Consider the following 21182-nt stretch of genomic DNA (forward strand, 5'->3'; position numbering starts at 1 on the left):
GTTGGGTATGGAAGGTTTGATTCATAAAGAAAGGATGGATAGGCTGGAACTTTTTTCACTGGAGAGGTGGCTGAGAGGTGGCCTGATAGAAATTTATAAATTAACGAGGTATAGAAGGAGGTTATAGTAGTTGTCTTTTCCCCAGGATGGGAAATTTCAACACTAGGGGCACATTTTTGAAAGGAGAGAGATTTAAAAAGACATGGGGGCAATTTTTTTAAAAATGTACAGCGGGAGATTCACATGTGAAATGAAATTCCAGCCTCCCACCCACTCATGCATGCGCTCTGTCTGTCTCTCTCTCATGCGTGCATTGAAAGGGGGGAGGGGGGCATGCGTGCCACAGGATGGAAGAGAGCACGCACAAGGGACAGAATGAGAGACCGCGCAAGGAGAGAGCACGCATGAGAAAGAGTGAGGGGGCGTGCCCACGAGACAGAAGGGAGGGAGAGGGGTAGGGGAGGGAGAGGGGTAGGAGAGAGAGAAGGGTAGAGAGAGAGGCAGGGTGGGAGAAGAGGGAGAAAGATAAACACTCTACTAACAGCTGCAGATCCCATCCTTGGATCTAAACCACTTCCCTTCTCTCGTCATGACCTCTAATCCTCCCACTCAACTCCCAACCACAAACTGTGGTAAAGGCCTCAGAATGTTTGGGCCAAAGCCACCTGGTGTTAGCGATGGATAGCTGCCAGCTTCTAATTGGTTGGCAATTCCAATGTTGGCTAGTTAAGCCAGAGGCAGATAGGCCCTTCATTTTGTCAGATCCTCCTCACTCCATATCCGAAGCAATGTATGTTGTTCCCGATACTTGTAACCAGTGGGAGGACCCAAATCGGGAACATGAAAGCAGCCCCATCCCTTAAAGAAGACCCCAAGGAAGAGATTTCAAAGTTTCAGCTCTGTTGTTTGCGTATTAAAATATGACCACTTTACAAGGTGGAAAAAATGTAACAAATAAATCTGAACATGAGAAAAATATTGACAAGTTAACTCAACATCTGAAAAGAGGAGGATACATGACTATTCTCATGTGACAAAATCATAACTACTAATATTAGCTTATATAGGGACACCTTTCTGATTCAGAAAGTGACAGACCAATGTGAAAGGGATTTTGTGTTTTCCTTTTTATTGCTGGTTTAGAATGCTATGTTTCATTGCAGACATCATTGAACTTAGAAACAAAATTCAAATTTGATGAAAAGGTCTTTATTGATACACCCTACATTAGATTTATAAATGACGCATATTTTACAAATACAGCAATCTGCTCAGGAGTGACTAATAATAACTACAAGATTAAATACATATGTTTCAATTTTCCCAATCACTGATCTTGTTCTGAAGAAAGATAAAAAAAACATTAAAAATTTTTTTCTTCTAACTGTTTCAAGGAGTCTCCTTTCGCAGTCAGCAGTAATACATTGCAGCAAAACACTTAGGAGAAAAGCACAATCAAATGCAGCAAAGTCCTTCCTTCCCTGGAGAATTTGTTAGTTTCATTACAAAAGGGAATTACCACTCAGGCAAGTGACTGAAGTGGTGCGACACCTTGTGACCAATGTGCACAATTACAGCATGGATTTCTGTGCTTGCAAGATTTGGTACCTGATCTTGTTTGCATAAATTGTCAATTTGGGGAAGGTAGCAAAAATAAAGATCTGAAAGGACAAAGTGATTTGCCTTCATTAACAAATGAAATTCACCAAGCACAATATCTTCTAAATTAGGCACAATTGGTAAGGCATATTTTGATGCTTCAAAAAGCTATTTAATTTTCCAGGCAATAAATCATTTCCTATACGTGGTTTTTCAAAAATCAAGGCAGTTTTCAGCAACTCATAACAGCTTTGTGGGTACAACATTTAATATAAAATTTCAAGATCACAATGTATAAAAAACTCATTTACCTTCCACTTGTTTACAAGTGAGGTTTATAAGTGGCAGATATCATTCCTAATTTTGAATTAGTACTTTTGATAAGCATTCAAAAGCAATAGTGAATGCTGCAAATCTTGACTGGTCTAAACATGCTGCATCATGTCACACTGAAGTGCTAAATCACTACAATAATAATTATTACTCCAGCATAGATTATATCCCTGCGAATGAAGTTTTCCATTTTAGAATGCTTTCCATTTTTAAAAAAAGTGACTTTTTTTAAAAAAAGAAAACAATCCTTTCTCTGGGGTACTTTACTTTGAAATCAAATTGCAACTAGCTTCTCAGTTGCTTCCAGAAGATTGCACCAGCTTCGTTTGAACACTCTTCTGCAACATCTACACAAACAACACAATCAAAATTTCCTTCCAGCACTCCCAAAATAATCACTCTATGGAAAGCACTTCCAGCTTCAGAATTAGTTAAAATATGATAGCTTTATCTTTCCCTATTTTCTTTGCTGTTATTTTTGTCCACGTTGATCCTCAAAGGTGAATAAAACATCATTCTCCTGCATATCTTTTAAATAAATCATCCCAGTCCCAGCCTTACTAAATCTGGTCATCTTTCTGCTTCCATTGGCAGTTTTCACAATGGCATGAGGAGTCTCAATAAAAGCCAACATTGTCTGGTGACTGTTTAATATCCCTTATGCATTGAAAGCTTTAAAAATACAACTTTCAAGTTTGCCTTTTTAATTCCGAAAATAACTCCCTTCTGATGCACTGTACCATTCATTATTTCTATGAATTATTTCAAAAATGTCACTAAGCGATTCAGTATTTTGCATTACTGTTTCGTTCTTGTTCCTGTAAACTTCAACTTTAAATCCTTGTTAATAAGTCTAAACAATATGCCATAAAACTTTGTAACCTCAAGTCACAGTTGCCTTATCACCCAAAACTCACATAAGTTTCTTAAATACTAAAAATATGCTAATGATAAACTAAGCTGAAATATTAATGACATGATGCACATATTTGCAAATATTCTGTGATTATATTTCTTGCCAGGCCACAGCAGGTCAAGTCGCTTTTAAAAATTAGGTCAGCTTAATGCACTGTATACGGAAAGGATACACCAGGTACAATTTTCAAAGTAAACAAAGTTAGAGGACAAGGAATATTTCAACAAGATTACATGTTCATCATTGAGCTCTTATCTCAAAGTAATACCACCTGCCCTTACATTTGCATTCAAATTGCCATGATGGAATCTGTCTATGTGAATATGTAACACTACTGCATCTTCCTACTTGTGGTGGCACTACAGCACCTCCACAGACAGGAGGCAATGGATACAGCAAAATAAAAAGATTTCCCTTCAGGTTTCATCAAAAAAAGTTTTTGATCACACTAAAGCTGACCAACCTGAGGAAGGTTTCTTAAAATATTTACAGATGATTTAAAATGGCAGCATCAAACACCAACTTTGTCAGACAGGAAAGGCAGAAAATGGTTTCATTATCTGTAACAGTTGTACAAGTTGCATTTCAAAAGAATATGGAAAATAAGTGACAAAAATTTAGTAAATACATAAAAAGACATCCTGATTGGAAACGAACAATCCCAAAATGGTGTGGTACCATACTTTGTGCCACAAGTATGAAGTATTGTTTAAGTTTCCATGTTTATAATTAAGGTAGTGGAAGAATTCAGTCCAATGAAAATATATAAAATAGCAGGTGGCTGAGTAGCATCAATTAGCTTAGCTGAAGTCACGATTTGACAGTATGAGAGGAGCAACCAGAGTCCACAGGTACAACAGGAGTCCAACCCAGCTGGAAGAGATCTTCACCCAGACAGCTGCCCAGGCACTCTGCACAGCCGAGTAATCAGAGTTGGGACTAGGAAGACAGTACAATTGGAAAACAATTAGTAAGCAAAAATCATAAATCTGCCAGTTAACAATCAGTAGCAAGGAAAAGCAATGTGCTAGGCTGACATTTGTTCTAGCTTTCAAACCATTGTTAGAGTCAGGAACCATGGTTTATAACTTAAAGGGTAATCGGCCCATCGGATAAACAGCAAATAAGCAGGAAACTGAAAACTATGACCCGAAGCAAATCCTGAGGGTCTGCAAGAGAGTTTCTGAACCCTGTGTTTTGCTGATACATATCTCTACACATATGCTTTCCAAAATGAGTCACTGAAAAGCAATAAAGAGCATTTTAAAATGCACCTCATAAGAGATTTTAAGATCAATTATTTCAGTTTTAACAAATAATAGAAAGTGGAATGTTCTGGTGTGGATTACTGCTGTACCAATGTGAGAGGAGTACCAGACTAATTATGATCAAGTCACTATCATCTGTTAATTAATTGGTCCTTCAAATTTTAGCTATTTTCTTGCTTCTGAGTAAATCCTTAATTGCTTAAGTTGTTTGCCTGCACAAAGCAATCGAGATGGGATCAGAATCTTGTCTTGAGGAATTAAAGGATCCAAACCATATTGAATGGCCTGTTCCTTCAGCCATCTCTGACAACAAAGCATTAGTTTCACTTCTTTTAAGTATAATAACACAGTAAAGATGCCTTGCTGCATTTTAAATTACACTACCAAATCAGTATCAGCAAAACATACCGGTACCAGTTGGTAAGTGTCATCATGATGTAAAGAGAGGCCAGGAACAGGCAGAAGTGGAAGAATGAGTAACTGTAGGTAACAGCATCCTGCTCATTATCCATTGCACGATGAAATCCACCTTCATGGGCAACAGAGAAGTCACCCACTGAGCTTTCACTTCCCTCAGTCATCATCAACTTGTTAACTTGTTCATTACTTGATGATCTGACGCTGTAGGGAACAGGAAGAACAGAACATTATTTGTAGAACAGTATGCTGCGGGCACTTTTTTTTTTGAAAAAAATGCTGAAGTTCACAACCAAAAATATGGAGAGGGGAGACAGTGGTGTAACGGTATTTTCACTGGACTTGACTTGCAGAGGTGCAGGTTAATCCTCTGGGAACACTAGTTCAAAACATGGCAGTTGGAGGAATCTAAATTATGTTAACAAAATCTGGAACTGAAAGCTACTCTCACCAGTAGCTCATGAAACTCCAGCTGGTTCACTAAGGTCCTTCAGGAAGAGACATTTAGCCTGGTCCCCATGCAAATCCAAACCCACAATAATAACTACTCTCTGAAATGGCCTACTGAGTTCAAGGGTAATGAGAGATGGGCAACAAATGCCATTCCATGAAAGTGTAAATAAAAACAATTTAACTTGATTCCTTTCATACCCCCTCATAACTTTTTCTGCTCTGAAGCAGAGTTCTTTACGTATAATTGACTGCTCTATCTTTCTAATGAATTATCAAAACAGTCCAGGTGTTGCCACAGGTAGCCACAAAATGTTCTGTTGGCAAACTAAAGTTGAACAGTTAGCCACATGAAGACTAGACAAGGCTGGCCAAAAAGATTCCACATAATCTTTTGGCCTTTACTCCAATTTGAAACAGTTTCAATGTCTATAACATTATATTCTCGTAAATACCAAAAGAAAATGCATTAGAAATCAAGTGGAAAATGCAGAACAGATTACTGGTTCTTTGAAAGCAACAGAGATGTCTGGGTTGATCAGTGACCAGGAGAACGGTGCACAGGAAATTGTTGAAGGATCCCATAATAAATGGGGTATTAAACACATTAAAAATTAAAAACTTGCATTTCATGGGGAAAAATCCAGATTTAAATCAAGAGTGACAATTTCCCTTTGAGAACTCCATTTTGAACAAAGAACAGGGAGGGCTACAAATACTATTCCCACCCCTCCCCTCCCGTCCAGCTGACATCTACACCAGGGATAAGTCTTTGCTCAGAGACCCACTTGATCCCCACTACCCTCAGGATTCCATTTAAATAAGAGCCAAAAACAGGAAAGCAAGATTTCAGCAATAAATAGCTTGCAATCAGTTGAGGTTTTGAATCAAATTCCTAACTCATACATATTAGATTACTTACAGTGTGGAAACAGGCCCTTCGGCCCAACAAGTCCACACCGACCCGCCGAAGCGCAACCCACCCATACCCCTACATTTACCCCTTTAACCTAACACTACGGGCAATTTAGCATGGCCAATTCACCTGACCCGCACATCTTTGGACTGTGGGAGGAAACCGGAGCACCCGGAGGAAACCCACGCAGACACGGGGAGAACGTGCAAACTCCACACAGTCAGTCGCCTGGGTCGGGAATTGAACCCGGGTCTCTGGCGCTGTGAGGCAGCAGTGCTAACCACTGTGCCACCGTGCCGCCCACAAACGTAGGGCAGCTCAGTGGCTTGCACTGCTGTCTCGCAGTGCCAGGAACCTAGGTTCAATTCCACCCTCGGACCACTGGCCATGTGTACATGAGTCTAGTCCAGGTGCTCTGGTTTCCTCCCATAGACCAAAGATGTGCAGGTTAAGTGGATTGGTCATGCTAAATTGCCCATGGTGTCTAGGGGTGTGCAGGCTAGGAGAATTAGCCATGGGAAATGCAGGGTTACAGGGGTAGGATGGAATTATGGGACACTCTTCAGAGAGTTGGTGTAGACTTGATGGGCCAAATGACCTGTTTACACATTGTAGGGATTCTATGATTCTACATAACCTCACATCTGCTCATGCTTTTTCTTCAAAAAAAAAATATTTTATGGAGAGAATTATTTGGAATTTTTCCAAGGAATTGCAAAACAGAAGACATGAAAGTACTGACCTTGCATAAAGCACACAAAGAAGAAAGATAACCAATCCGACAATGCTCTGGGCATCCCACCACTGGACTAACGAATGAGGTGGCGGAGCAACAGTCGAGTTGCTCATGGTTTGCTGGACAATGCTCAGTAGGCTGGGGTTACATTTTCTTTCTGCATAGAATGAAGGAAAATATTGTAAAACCCACACCACCAAGTTCACAAGCACGCAGAGAACACTGAACAAAATAGTCAAATGTTTTTGTGACACAAGCTTTAAACACTTAATTGCCATATATGACTACATATGACAGAAACTAATACCAAACAGCAACATTACCTGGTTCATTTGTCATGGCAGACCAGGTCACATACAGAGTATAGAGAGTGATGACAGAAGCTTGCAGCAATCCTGAATGAGGCTGAGCTTTCTGCAGAATTGAATTGAGAAGCAAACAATTCAATGAATAAACAAGCTCCCAATTTACACAGATGACCATTTCTATTGAGGTAATTACTGAGTAATGATGGCTAAATGAAAAAAGCTAGAGTTATAGAAGCATTAAGGCAAAGAAGAGTGACGTCCAGCCCACTGAATGGATACTGGAATCTAATTCTTCTTTTCTACCACCCTACTTTCATAGCTTACAAGTTTCACTATCTGCCCTTTCAATTAAATCATTAAAGATTTTTATTAATAGAACAATTTTTCTTCTGTGCTGCATCATTCTATGATGCTATAACATTAACTAAAATTAAATTAAGGTTATGCTGCAGTTAAAATAGAAAATAGACGTTCGCTGGTCACTAAACTTCTTTCAAAAACAATATTAACAATATTTGAACAATAGAGTACTCATTTTTATAAAGGCGTTTTATAGAATTGTGTAGAATTTGCTCACAGTTGATGGTGTGACACACTTTATAGATCATACAGCACTTAAATATACAAACAGAGGGATTAGGTTTTCAACAACTCTGCACAGATGTTACCAGACCTGCCGAGCTTTTCCAGCAATTTCTGTTTTTGTTTCTGATTTACAGCACCGCAGTTCTTTCAGTTTTAATTCAGTATTTTATTGACAGATTAATGCTTGGCTGCATCAAATTAAAACAGTTTCCTGCATCAATCGCATGGTCACTAAGAATTAAGTTGAATTTGCAAAGTTCAGTTCTAATCCAAATGGATTGCGCCAATTACAATTCATTCCAAAGCCTGTGTCAGAGTTTGAAATGGGAAACAAAGTTTCACATTACCCAGTTATAGCATTACTGCAACCCATTTACTTAACTCTAACTTGTAATTCCAGAGGTTAATAGCTTAGAAGTTTCAAAAATGAATCATTATCTTTGCACTACAGGGTTATCCCCCTCCTTTTCCAATGTACACTTAGTAGATCTCTTGTCAATTCAAGCTGATCTTGAATGAACCTTCAGTTCTTAAACTCAAATGTCTATGAAATAGGTCACTTCCCTGAACTTGAAATTGTACCAAGGATCCCAGCTGCCTCAACACTTTCAAACTATTCTTGTACAAGCATTAAGAAAGTGAATGTTTGAGTGACCCTGAAAGACATAGGAAATCTAGGAACAATCTTTGCAAGCCATCAAGGACACCAAGAGACAATACCAGACTAAGCACACAAACAATGTTGACTCTAGCAAGGCTTACACGGTATAACAGGCTACAAAGCAAAAGTGGAGTAGAATTGCTGACAACAATGCATCGATGCATCTCTCCCCAATGAGCTCAATGCATTCTATGCTCATCTTGAACAGAACATCAGAGAAACAATGTCAACTGCCCCGACAGCCTCAGCTACACCTGTATCCACTAAGAGGCAGCATAGTGGCATGTTAGGAAGACAACAAGCTCTCCCTCAATGTCAACAAAATGAAGGAGCTGGTCATCGACTTCAGGAAGCAGAGTGAAAAAAATGTCCCAACTGTATCAATGATGCCAAGATGGTGGTGGTGGAGAGCTTCAAACTCCTCGGAGTAAATTTCACCAATGATCTATCCTGGTCCATCCACATTGGTGTTACAATCAAGAAAGGACACCAACATCTTTACTTCCTCAGGAGGCTATGAAATTAAGCACGTCCACAATGACTGCCAAATTTTGATAGATGTACCACAGAAGGCATCTATCTAGATACATTCCAAGTTGGTATGACAACTGCTTTGCCCAATCATGAAAACCAGCCTTCCTTCCACTGACTCCAAGTACATTTCCCACTGCTGCGGGAAAGCAACCAACAGAATCAAAGACTCCTCCCATCCCAGTTATACTCTCTTCCATCATGCAGAGGATACAAATGTTCAGAAACTTGCCAACAGGTTCAAGGAGAGCTTTTTCCTCTGCTGTTATCAGACTTTGAATGAATTTCTCACATATTAGAGTTGATCTTCTGTGTTGCAGTACTGCTATATCCTGTTCTATTACCCTGATGTACATACATAAGGCATGCTTTGGGTAGCACACAAAACAATACTTTTCACAGTATCTCAGTATGTGACAATAATAAACCAAATTAAAATTAACTGCAAGCATAGACCATTTAGTGCCTCAATAAATGTATACTGATGTGATTCTAACCTCAACTCTATGTCCCTAACTACCCCTGATACCTTTTGACTCCCTTGACAGTTAAGAATGTATCCAGCAGCTTTAAAATATTCTGGTAAGAGAGAGTTCCAAAGATTCAATATTACTGAGATAAAACATTTCTCACCTTGGCTTCAAAAAGAATATACATCATGGCTGATTTCCCCTACGTAGCCCAGGGTTGTAAAGGCTAGTTGGAGCAAAACATTTAGAAATGCGTAATATAATCCAGTAGAGTCAGTATTCTTTGCAGTGGTAGACAAAAGGGAAGCAGTGGATGCAATGTATTTGGATGTTCAAAGGCATTTGATAAAGTACCACAAATTCTGCTCTTGCCTTTTAAGTAATCTATGGTGATTATATTAGCATGGAAAGAGGACTGGTTAACTAATAAAGGCAGAGTTGGAATAAGTGTACATTCAAGATGGCAACCTGTAACAAGGGGAGTGACACAGTGATCAGTATTGGGGCCACAATTATTTACAGTGTGCATCAATAATTTGGATGAAGAAAGAGAATGTACGATAGTCAGGTTTGCAGATGATATAAGAGTAAATGGAAACACAAACTGGAGAGAATGATCGTCTGTAGGAGGAATAAAGGGAGGTTAAGCAATTGGGTCAAAAACTTAGATAAAATATAACGTGGGAAAATTTGAGGTTATGTACTTTGACAGGAAGAATAGATGAGCTGAAATTATTTGTTATGAAGTTGTAGGTGTACTGTATCTATAAAGGAGCTGAAATTTCTAGCTAGCACAGTGTTCTGAACAAGGCAACAATGTAATATTTGCTCAAATAGCTAACTAAGAGCTGTGTTGCCTGGATACAAAAACAAATCCAAACTTGGCCAGTTTAAATTACATCCCAAGGTACCAAATTTCAATCAAGTTTGAATTTAGTATTTTGACAATATTAAAACCAATGAAACCATCTGATGCTTTGGGGTATAAATATCAGACGTTTTAAACAGCTACCCAGAGCGACAAAGAGCACAAACAAAAACAGAACAATACAGACTCCCAGCAGAACTGCTCTCTTAAAGGTACCTTTATCGATCAAAGACCTGTGAAGCAGAATCCCTAAGAAGAAAAGGCTACAGAGGAAAATCTATAGAGGACACTCAGCTAAGCTGCCTGGTTTTGAAACATGCTTTTCTTCGTAAATCGTAATCGGGATTTTTAATCAAACCAGTATTGTAGAGGGGAAGGTAAAAGATAGGTTGAGAGAAAAGAATGTAAATAGCTGTTAGTTAATTAATCTCTGTTAGACTTAAAAAAAATAAAGTTGTTAATTTTTACTTTACATAGTGACTTTTGGGATAGTTCTTTGCTTCTTGAAATTTAACAGATTACAGCATGGGGTCAATCTTTTCTGTGTTGTTGGCTTAAATTAGCAGACAGGTTTACCCAGTGTCCTAACATACTGATTTGGAGAAAGACTGCAGAAAGCTACAGAACAGTGGGATTTGGGAGTCCTCAGCAAGCAGCCAAGTTCAGCAGATGATGGGCAAGGCAAAAGGAACGTTGGCCTTTATTTCAAAGGGAATTGAGTATGAAAGTAGGAAGCTTCATAAGGTACTTGTCAGACCACAACTGGAATATTGTGAACAATTTTGGGCGCTTTAATCAAAGGAAAGATACACTGGCATTGGAGGCAGTCCAGAGAAGGCTCACTAAGCTAATACCAAATATGGAAGAATAATCTGGAAGAGAAGTTGAGCCTGTACTCATGGGAAAATAGAAGTTTGAGAGGCAACCTTACTGAAACATTCTTAGAAGATTTGATAAGGTCAATGTGGAATGGTTGTTTCCCATTGTGGGGCAGTCTGGGACCAGACAGCATAATCTCAGAATAAGGGGTTGCATATTTAAGACAGAGATAAGGAGGAGTTCCTTCCTCAGCGGGTTGTGAATCTGTAAAATTCTTTACGGCTGAGGGCTGTCGAGGCTGGTTTAGATATATCCAAAGTCGTGACAGACAAATTTTTAAATCAGCAAGGCAATCAAGAGTTGTAGGGAAAAAGGTGTAGTTGAGGATTATCAGATCAGCAATGATTTCCTTGAACAATGAAGACAACATGATATCTAAATAGCCAACACAAGCTGGTCTTAGCAGCCCAGCTCAAATCAGTAAATTCAACATAGGTCAGACTCTCCTGGTCAAGCAATGCATTCACTCAAATGGGGTATCTAGTTAAGTCTTGTTTTCTGTCATAACAAAAAAAAATCAAACTTGTATTCAAGGTACTCTACAAATATTGTTGAAAATCCAGAATGCCCCAGTGTGGAATCAGTAAATCACACCTTTCTTTAAAAATCATTCATGGGATATGGGTGTTGCTGACTTGGCCAGCATTTATTGTCTATCCCCAGGTGTCCAGAGGGCATTTGAGAGCTGACACATTGCTGTGCATCTGGAGTCACATGGAGATCAGACCAGGTAAGGACAACAGTGTTCCTTCACAAATGGCATTAGTGAACCAGATAGGTTTTTATATTAGTTGCACAGTTGTCACAAGGCTAGTTTTTAATTCCAGATCCTTACTGGATTCGAATTTCACCATATGCCACGGTGGGATACAAACCCATCTCCTCAAACACTACTGCCTCCTCATAAAAAGAACTGTGAAACAGCTGGTGAATTTTTGATACGCACATGGGTGTTTATTTCTGTACCAACAATGCAAATCACAAACTCTTTAGTCATATTCTTACCTGAATCTTTGGCAGGATGGACACAACAGAAATAATAACACAGAAGATGAGGTTCAGACTGATGAACACCTTATTTGCCGTACAGTCATCAGGTTTTGTGTAAAAAATATACAACACTACAACTGCAGTGATTGAGAGGAGATAGTTTAGAGCCGTACAGGTAAATAAGGCTGTAAAACAGAAGATGGAAGATTGTGAGAAAATGGGCGCATTGGTTTTCAAGCTATGTTAATCAATAATTTATACCCACATGGAACATTTCATTATGATGAAAGCACTAAGATGCACAAAGATCTACATGGTCAGGTGATGAAAACTTTGGTCAAAGAGGCAGTTTTTAAAGGAGTGCCTCAAAGGAGACAAGGAGACAAAAATATAGGGCAGAAATTCCAGAGCTTGGGGCCTAGGCAACTGTTGGCATGACAATTGACAGTGCAACATTTATAATTAGTAACATGCTTATAGCATAGAGATCTTGGAGTTGAAGATAGAGAGGGGAAAGCTCATGGAGGATTTGAAAACAAGGCTGAAAATTTTAAAAGCAATAAATTGCTCGGTGTTGAAACTCCAGTAGGTCAGTGTGCATTGTTCATTAGGGATTTCTATTTGATCTAAGGTAAGACATAAGCAGCAGAGTTTGGATGACCTATCTGTTGTGGGAGATAGCCAGGAATGTGTCAGAACGCCAGGACGAAGTTTTGATGGTTGGAGGTTTGTTACTACACCTAAGATCACAAATTTTGAGCACACATTAATTAAGCCAGATAAACCTCCATATTCTACACATACATTAAAATGAAAAGTAAACATTCCTGTGAAATAGACAGCAATCAGTTTCACAAACAAAGACATGAACCATAAGCATAACAACAAAAATGCATATAATTACAAATATTTTGATACAGGGTGTATTTTCAATTTAACAAAAGTATTTGAAGTAAATGTCTATGTGGAGTTTGCACATTCTCCCCACATTTCATGGGTTTCCTCCGGGTGCTCCGGTTTCCTCCCATGTCCAAAAAAGTGCAGGTCAGGTGAATTGGCCATGTTAAATTGCCCATAGTTTTCAGGGATGTGTAGGTTGGGTGCATAAGTCAGGGCTAAACGTAGGGGAATGGGTTTGGGTGAGATACTCTTCACAGGATCAGTATGGACTTGTTGGGCCGAAGGGCCCGTTTCCACACAGTTGGGATTCTAACCCTTCTCATCCAATCTGGACCCAAGTGGAAAATGCATGCAATATTCTGTCGTCATTAAGCTTCAATATTGTTTCTACAGTGGCACTAGAAGGGAACACGTAATACACTCTCAAATTTTATGATACAGCTAATTAAAATGTGAAAATCTTCAAGTGAAGCAACGAAAAATAACTCCTTTCTCACTGTCTGATACCATTTTAAAATGATATTTAGACTGATGTTTGATCAAGCAATGGGACAGGTTACTACAGAAGTGGGGATACATGGCTGCATACGAAACGAGACTCCGCTGGCAACAAATAGCTGATGGATTTCTGGAATGGTGACCAGCCATCAATGGCAAAGGCCTTCTGCCTACCAATAGCTATGTGATTGTCTCTCAGGTAGCGAAACAGCTTGTGGGTGTGAACATTATGCAGAAGCTATTGGACCTCCAACAGGAATGAGCTGTCCTTTCTCTGCAGTAAAAGCTGGAAAAAAATAATCCCAGTTTGTTTTCTCTCATCAGTTGCTTTAAGCTGTGGCTCTTTGCCAATAAGTCAGAGATGTTACAAGTGCAAACCAATCACCTTGTGCATCCTGCAAGTAAGTGAAAGTACCTTGATAAGAAACGCCAAGGAGTAGCCTGTCCCAATCAGCCAAAATGATCATCTCAGTAAACCCAATGAAAAGAGACCAGTGAACAGTCTTCCTAGTCTCTCTCTTGGCCCACAACACCCTTGTGTGTCTATTTGTTTTGTTTGTGTATGTTGTGGTCGGGTACAGGTAGATTGGGTTATTTGCCATACTTATACAAATCTTAAACTTTTCTGATGGCTTCAGGGATACTTGGGCTTATTTCCAGTGTACTCCCCAGCAGACATATCATAGTCAGTTTGACTTACTAAACATCCATTGATGCCTCTGAAGTGTCATAATATTATAATGAACTGGTCTCTAATCAAGAATGTTATCAACAAGAGCAGGGTCCATGATATATTTCTAGGTATCAGCTTTTGGATCAAACAAAGGCACAAAGTCCCTGAAACAGAGAGAAATAAAAACAAAAAAAAGCAGTCTCTCTAACTTGATGGGCCAGCATGTACTAAACAAGGTAATGCCAGGAATGGAAGTGGGTTTTGTGGAGATTTGTCTCCCTCTCCTCTCAATAGCCCATGAATGTTGTGTGAAGACATCTTTCGAAGCACTTTGTTAATGGAAACACTAAGGGTAAGATTGGCAAACATTTTTACATACCAGCAAACCAGCATTTGGAATTTCCCTCCTCCATGTTCTCAACCCAGAGCTGGCTCCAAGAGTGAGCAAAATCGATGAGAAGTATTAGCTGGATGAGAATGAAGCAGAAAGCTCCAACTACACCAAAGTAGAACCATACTGAGAAAAAGTAAAATATGAATTAGCTAGTTAAGAACATCAACTTAACAGAATAATATATGTTGCTGCATTGAGATATACAACCGAAAGTCAAGCTTCAATTCTCAGTCAGTACCAAGATGACCTGACTGACATTGACTCAAGCAGGCCAGTTGGTCAGTCAGCACCAAACCTCCTCCTGACAATGACATGGTGAAAGCTTTTAGAAAATTAATATCTGTGGATGAAGAGTGAGGCTCAACAGTAGAAGAGCATTCAGATTAAAGCAGTTGAGGGCAAAACAAAACTGAGCTGTGAAGGTCTGATTTGCAAAATTTTTCACCAGCTCTTGGCTTCATTACCAAAATAGTAGCACAGTTCCTAAAAATTGTTATGTTTACAAAAATGCAAATGCAGTTGTACAGTTGTCCTAAAGGATAATTTTCTTCCAATCAAGATGGATTTCATCCACTGGCATGTAATTAAGTGATTCAGCTTATTTGACTCCTCCACTGCTGCTCCTGCTAGCTGGTGTCAGCAGAGTCTTTGATAAGGATGCAACAGTTCACCTTAATTCTATCATTTGGAAGCAGGAATTACAATCTGCCAATAGTCCTGTTCCTTATTCTGGATAGAAATTGGTCATTTTGCTATCAGCGGAGGCCAGGATAATTTATGTTGTGATGCCCTTCACACAACAGATACCCACCGAAGAAGGGTTATTAGGACCCTGGTGAAGATTGGCTATGTAAAAAAGCTAATATACCAGAGGATCGCTGGTACCTCATAACCATACTCCAACACAAGTCCATGTTTTCAGAAGGAAATAAAAGAAAAATTGGGAAAACAAATTGTATATAATGTCTGGGAAAAGGTAATTGCAATGGAAAATAAAGGACTCCTCTGCATCTCCTACTCCAACCATCCACATCTCCACCCCCTCCAGAAGTCCATCCAACATTGACACCCCAACCTAATCAATACTTGATCCTTTCTCTTCAGTATCAGTGAAGTCAGCCCCTACTTTATTGAAAGTGCTTTATCCTCTCAATGTAAACAGTCACTGATATGAGAAACATTGTATTTCTGTTGCACTTGGCCACAATGAAGGTCAAAAATGTGATGTCAATCCGTTAGTGCACTAGTCCCATGGATAACTGGATAATTTTCAATGTATTTTTGTTCAAGAACAAAAATGAGATTCGAATTCTTATGACACTTTTTACACAAATATTTTTTCTCATATGAAGTTGTTATGCACAATACCTGTTGTAAAGGTACCATCAGGAATGAAGAAAGCGCCAACAGTGATTCCCACTAAGGCCAAAAATTTGAAAAACCAGAATCTAAACAAAAACACAAACAAATGGCCATTGGCATCATGAGTTACCCACAGCAGGAGTTACCAATGCACTCAAAAGGATTATAGTGGCAGCTAGTTTCCTGCTTCAAGGAGATAATGCATCAGACGAGTAAGTTTAAGAAACGAATGAAATAGTTCATTTCAAAGTTCCACTTGTATTACTTGGTCAACTGCTAGTTGGTGAATTGCTGATATCCTATCTGACAGTTACCCTCTAAATATGATAAGAAAGAACACACTTAAATCACAGAATCCCTGCAGTGGGAAATAGTCCACTCGGCCTAACAAATCAACACTGACCCTCCAAAGTGCCATTCCTCCGATCCAATGTTTAGCCCCAACTAATGCACGTAACATACACATCCCTGAATAGTATTGGCAATTTAGCATAGCCAATTCACCTAACCTGCACATCCTTGGACTGTGGGAGGAAACCGGAGTGCCTGGAGGAAACCCACGCAGAATGTGAATTCCCAAATTGTTATGCAGTAGGCCCGGCTGACGATATTAAGCTAGAACGGAATTAGCAAGGCTGCAATGACCTTGCAGACTGCTAACACTCATGGCTGGGCCATCAAGTGAGTAAATATTGAAGGATTGCCTGTGCTGCTGGATGGTACTCCAGCTAGAATTAATGCCACCATCAAAGGCAAAGTGAAATCACCTTCGGTTTTACATTCCTCAATATTTTCATTACTTAAGTCAGCAATTACTTATATCAGCAATTCGTGGGTGGCACGGTGGCAAGCACTGCTGCCTCACAGCGCCAGAGACCCGGGTTCAATTCCCGACTCAGGCGACTGACTGTGTGGAGTTTGCACATTCTCCCCGTGTCTGCGTGAGTTTCCTCCGGGTGCTCCGGTTTCCTCCCACAGTCCAAAGATGTGCAGGTCAGGCGAATTGGCCATGCTAAATTGCCCGTAGTGTTAGGTTAAAGGGGCAAATGTAGGGCAATGGGTGGGTTGCGCTTCGGCAGGTTGGTGTGGACTTGTTGGGCCGAAGGGCCTGTTCCACACTGTAAGTAATCTAATGTAAGTGCTCAGCTTTTTGACTAGTTCTTCCCAGCATCCTGGATGACATTTATCTCTCAATCAAATAGTGAACAGATTATCTGGTCATTATCACGTCACAGTGTCTGGGACTTTATAATACGCAAATTCACTCATGTGCTTCATGCTATGTAATAATTATAACACTTCAAAATAAATTCAACTGTAAAGTACTTTGGGAATTTCTGAAATTATGAACAATTGAATGTCCTACTTCCAATTCTCTGACATTTACTGCAGTTTAATTCTAAATTCATGGTTTACAAATCAAGATTCACTTATTTGATGTGGGGGCGAGATGATGTGGATTGGCAGTGACTAGTATCCTTAGTGGTCCTGCTTCAGAATTATTCTGCATTTCCCGACTTATTACCATGTCCTTTCAGTTGTTAAATCTCAGGAAGAGACAGCAGAAGCATCACTGCTCATACTTAATTCATTAGAAAAAGGTACAATGACAGAGGACTTGCGGAAAGTCTATGTAACTGCTGTATTTAAGGTGAGTCCAGTATGAACATACTGAAGACAGATTGGAAGAACATTACAAAATGTAATAATGAATATTCAGCATGATCCAAAGATGTTTGACCTACCTTATGAAATTTTACAGTGAGATGATAAGGAGTAGACAAGGACAATGCAGTGGGCGTAATTTATCTGAATTTTTTTAAGCATTTCATTGAAACCCTTTTTGTCAAAATAGACTAATCAACAAAATCAGAGGAACGGCTGGTAGAATGGACTGTTTGAAGACAGAAAGCCAAAAGCCGTATGTTTTTCTGGGATTTTTATGAAGGCACTGTCTAGGTTTTTCCAAAATATACAGTGGCAACAGTGGGGTAATATCAAGGGTACAGAGAAGATTTACAATAATGACAGTGACAGTGACCTGTTGGATATCTAATACATTCCAGTGATGTAATGTTTTTGTTGATAATTATATTCTTACTAGTGTTAAATCAGACATGTTGCACGATGTAACATACCCTCAAAATAAGTCTTTTTGATTATAATTTTACCAGTAACTTCAATGAACTTTGTTTGCAGTGGCTTACCCATTCTGCAGTCCAGACCTGGGGTCTTTGCTGCTCTTCACGCGGATCATGATCAAAGCAAACAGAAAGAAGAAGCCAGCCAGCCCAAAGCACATGCGATAGACAGACTTATAACCCACAATGATGTCACAGTTAACATTTGCCTGAATGAAGGGAATACTGGCACCTCCTTCACAAAATCCAGGAATCTAAATAACAAGAGAGAAATAAGAAATAAGAGATAATAAATTAAATGAGGTTAGATGGAAACTTTACTTTGTTCATTACTTTTGGCAACCTACACACCTCCTTGGAATGGAAAAGTGCTAATCTGATAACGGGGATGCAACCTGACTTTACAATGACAACAGCATGGCTGTGATGGTCTCAACAGATCAATAGATCTCAGTAGCAGGTGGTGATGGTGGTGGTGGGGCCCAGGCAGTACTCTGCAGGACCCAGGTTCAAATCATATCATAGTAGATGGTGGAATTTAAACTGAAAATAATCTGAATCCATAGTAGCGAACCCATCTGTTCATCAGTACCCTTCAAGGAAGGAAGTCGGCTATTCTTATCTGATCTGGTCTACATGTGAATTCAGATCCACAGCAATGTGGCTATCTCCTAACTATCCTCTGAAATGGCCTAGCAAGCCACTCAGTTGCACCAAATGAAGTCTCAAAAGAATGAAACCAGATGGTCCACTTTGCATTTAGATAGGTGCCAGAGATAAAAACTGCAAGGTTCACAAGGCTGAGTTTGCAAAGTCCTGTTTAAGAACAGCTGGGGGCTAGTGTCAAAAATAGGAGAGCTATCTTACAGATTGGTCATGGAACAACTGACACAGGCATACACGTGGAATCATACTTTATGACAATTCAGAAGGATGTTGTGAAACTTGAAACGGTTCAGAAAAGATTTACAAGAATGTTGCCAGGGTTGGAGGATTTGAGCTATAGGGAAAAGTTGAATAGGCTGGGGCTGTTTTCCCTGGAGTGTCAGAGGCTGCGGGGTGACCTTATAGAGGTTTATAAAATCATGAGAGGCATGGATAGGATAAATAGACAAAGTCATTTCCCTGGGGTGGGGGAATCCAGAACGAGAGGTCATTAGGTTTAGGGCGAGAGGGGAAAGATAGAAAAAGAGACCTAAGGGGCAACATTTTCACGTAGAGGGTGGGACTTGTATGGAATATGCTGCCAGAGGAAGTGGTCGAGGCTGGTACAATTGCAACATGGGTGGGTATACGAATAGGAAGGGTTTGGAGGGATATGGGCCGGGTGCTGGCAGGTGGGATATCTGGTTGGGTTGGGATATCTGGTTGGCATGGACAAGTTGGACTGAAGGGTCTGTTTCCGTGCTGTACATCTCTATGACTCTAATATCCTAGAAAACACTATCATCATCATTCCTGGCTATGCCCCATTCCCAGCAATGGTGGTGGGAGACAATTAGGAAGGAGTTGCCTAGGTAGTCCTCAACATTGACTCCTGTGACCATGCCTTATTGATACTGGCTGGAATTTAGAGGAATAGGGGGTGAGTTGATCCAAGTTTAAAAGATCTTGCAAAGTCTTGACAAGATGGACATGTAAACTATGTTTATTCTTTGTTGAGAACCCAGAGCCAAGGGGCAGAGTTTAAAAATTAGGGGTCACACTGTATGACAGAGATATGGGAAAGTTTTTCTCTTCACAGAGCATTGCACAACTTTGGAGTACTGACCCAGAAGACCAAGGCAGAGGCCATTGAATAGTTTTAAACTGAAGGTACATCAATATTTATAGGCATAGGAACATTGGGAGGTGAGGTAGGTGGAAATATCAAAATTGAACACAAACAGATCAGCTATGATTTTATTGGAAGTTGGAGCAGGCTTGAGAGAACACAGGGACCTCTTCGGTTCCTAATTCATGTTCACTGCAGATTGAGCACCAGCTGAAAAAGGTAATAATGGAATTCAACATCCATAACCAATAGTGGCTCGCCAGCACCACTCTTGACTGAGCTGAAGTCCTAAAAGACATAGCTGCTAGACTGGTTACGTCTGCAGCAGGTGGTGAGAGAACCAAGAGGAAAAACATACTTGACCTCATTCTTATTGATAAGCTTGGCACAGAAGCATCTGTCCATGTCAGGCATAGTAGAAGTTTCCACTGCATAGTTCTCGTAGAGATGACACACTTTCTTCACATTAACAAAGAAATTGAGGGTTTGGTTAAAAAAAAGGAAGCAAATGTCAGGTATAGACAGTGAATCCTTAGAAGAGTATAAAGGAAGTAGGAGGATACTTAAGAGGGAAATCAGGAGGGCAAAACGGGGACATGAGATAGCTTTGGCAAATAGAATTAAGGAGAATCCAAAGGGTTTTTACAAATATATTAAGGACAAAAGGGTAACTAGGGAGAGAATATGGCCCCGTCCAGATTACAGAGGAGGAAGTGCTGGATGTCTTGAAATGGTTAAAAGGTGGATAAATCCCCAGAACCTGATCAGGTGTACCCGAGAACTCCGAGAAGCTAGAGAAGTGATTGCTGGGCCTCTTGCTGAGATATTTGTATCATCAATAGTCACAGATGGAAGACTGGAGGTTGGAAAACGTGGTGCCACTGTTTAAGGGTGGTAAAGACAAGACAGGAACTACAGACCGGTGAGCCTGACCTCGGTGGTGGGCAAGTTATTGGAGGGAATCCTGAGGGACAGGATGTACATGTATTTGGAAAGGCAAGGACCTATTAGGGATAGTCAACATGGCTTTGTGCATGGGAAATCATGTCTCACAAACTTGATTGAGTTTTTTGAAGTAGTAACAAAGAGGAATGATGAGGGCAGAGCAGCAGATGTGATCTATATGGACTTCAGTAAGACAAAGTTCCCCATGGGAGACTGATTAGCAAGGTTAGATCTCATGGAATACAGGAAGAACTAGCCATTTGGATACAGAACTGGCTCAAAGGTAGAAGATAGAGGGTGGTGGTGGAGGGTGTTTTCCAGACTGGAGGCCTGTGACCAGTGGAGTGCCACAAGGATCGGTGCTGGGTCCTCTACATTGTGTCATTTATATAAATGATTTGGATGCAAAGAAAGAGGTACAGTTAGTAAGTTTGCAGATGTCACCAAAATTGGAGGTGTAGTGGACAGCAAAGGAGGTTACCTCAGATTACAACAGGATCTGGACCAGATGGGCCAATGGGCTGAGAAGTAGCAGATGGAGTTTAATTCAGATAAATGCGAGGTGCTG

General features: G+C 40.0%; 1 protein-coding gene across 1 annotated transcript in view; it reads right to left on the minus strand.

The window, feature by feature from the left end:
* Positions 1-1187: 1187 nt before the first annotated feature.
* The window catches only part of LOC122563626 (serine incorporator 1-like), a 37375-nt gene continuing 17380 nt past the window's right edge, over positions 1188-21182 (minus strand). The window contains exons 3-10 of the mRNA XM_043717602.1: positions 17962-18149; positions 15761-15840; positions 14378-14515; positions 11943-12112; positions 6959-7049; positions 6642-6792; positions 4525-4737; positions 1188-3787 (exon numbers count right to left, since the gene is read on the minus strand). Of these exons, the coding sequence (XP_043573537.1) occupies positions 3649-3787; positions 4525-4737; positions 6642-6792; positions 6959-7049; positions 11943-12112; positions 14378-14515; positions 15761-15840; positions 17962-18149 (1170 nt within the window). The 3' untranslated portion in view covers positions 1188-3648. The remainder of the gene's footprint in view (positions 3788-4524; positions 4738-6641; positions 6793-6958; positions 7050-11942; positions 12113-14377; positions 14516-15760; positions 15841-17961; positions 18150-21182) is intronic.

This window comes from Chiloscyllium plagiosum, chromosome 27 (genome assembly GCF_004010195.1).
Source record: "Chiloscyllium plagiosum isolate BGI_BamShark_2017 chromosome 27, ASM401019v2, whole genome shotgun sequence".
Classification (NCBI taxonomy): domain Eukaryota; kingdom Metazoa; phylum Chordata; class Chondrichthyes; order Orectolobiformes; family Hemiscylliidae; genus Chiloscyllium; species Chiloscyllium plagiosum.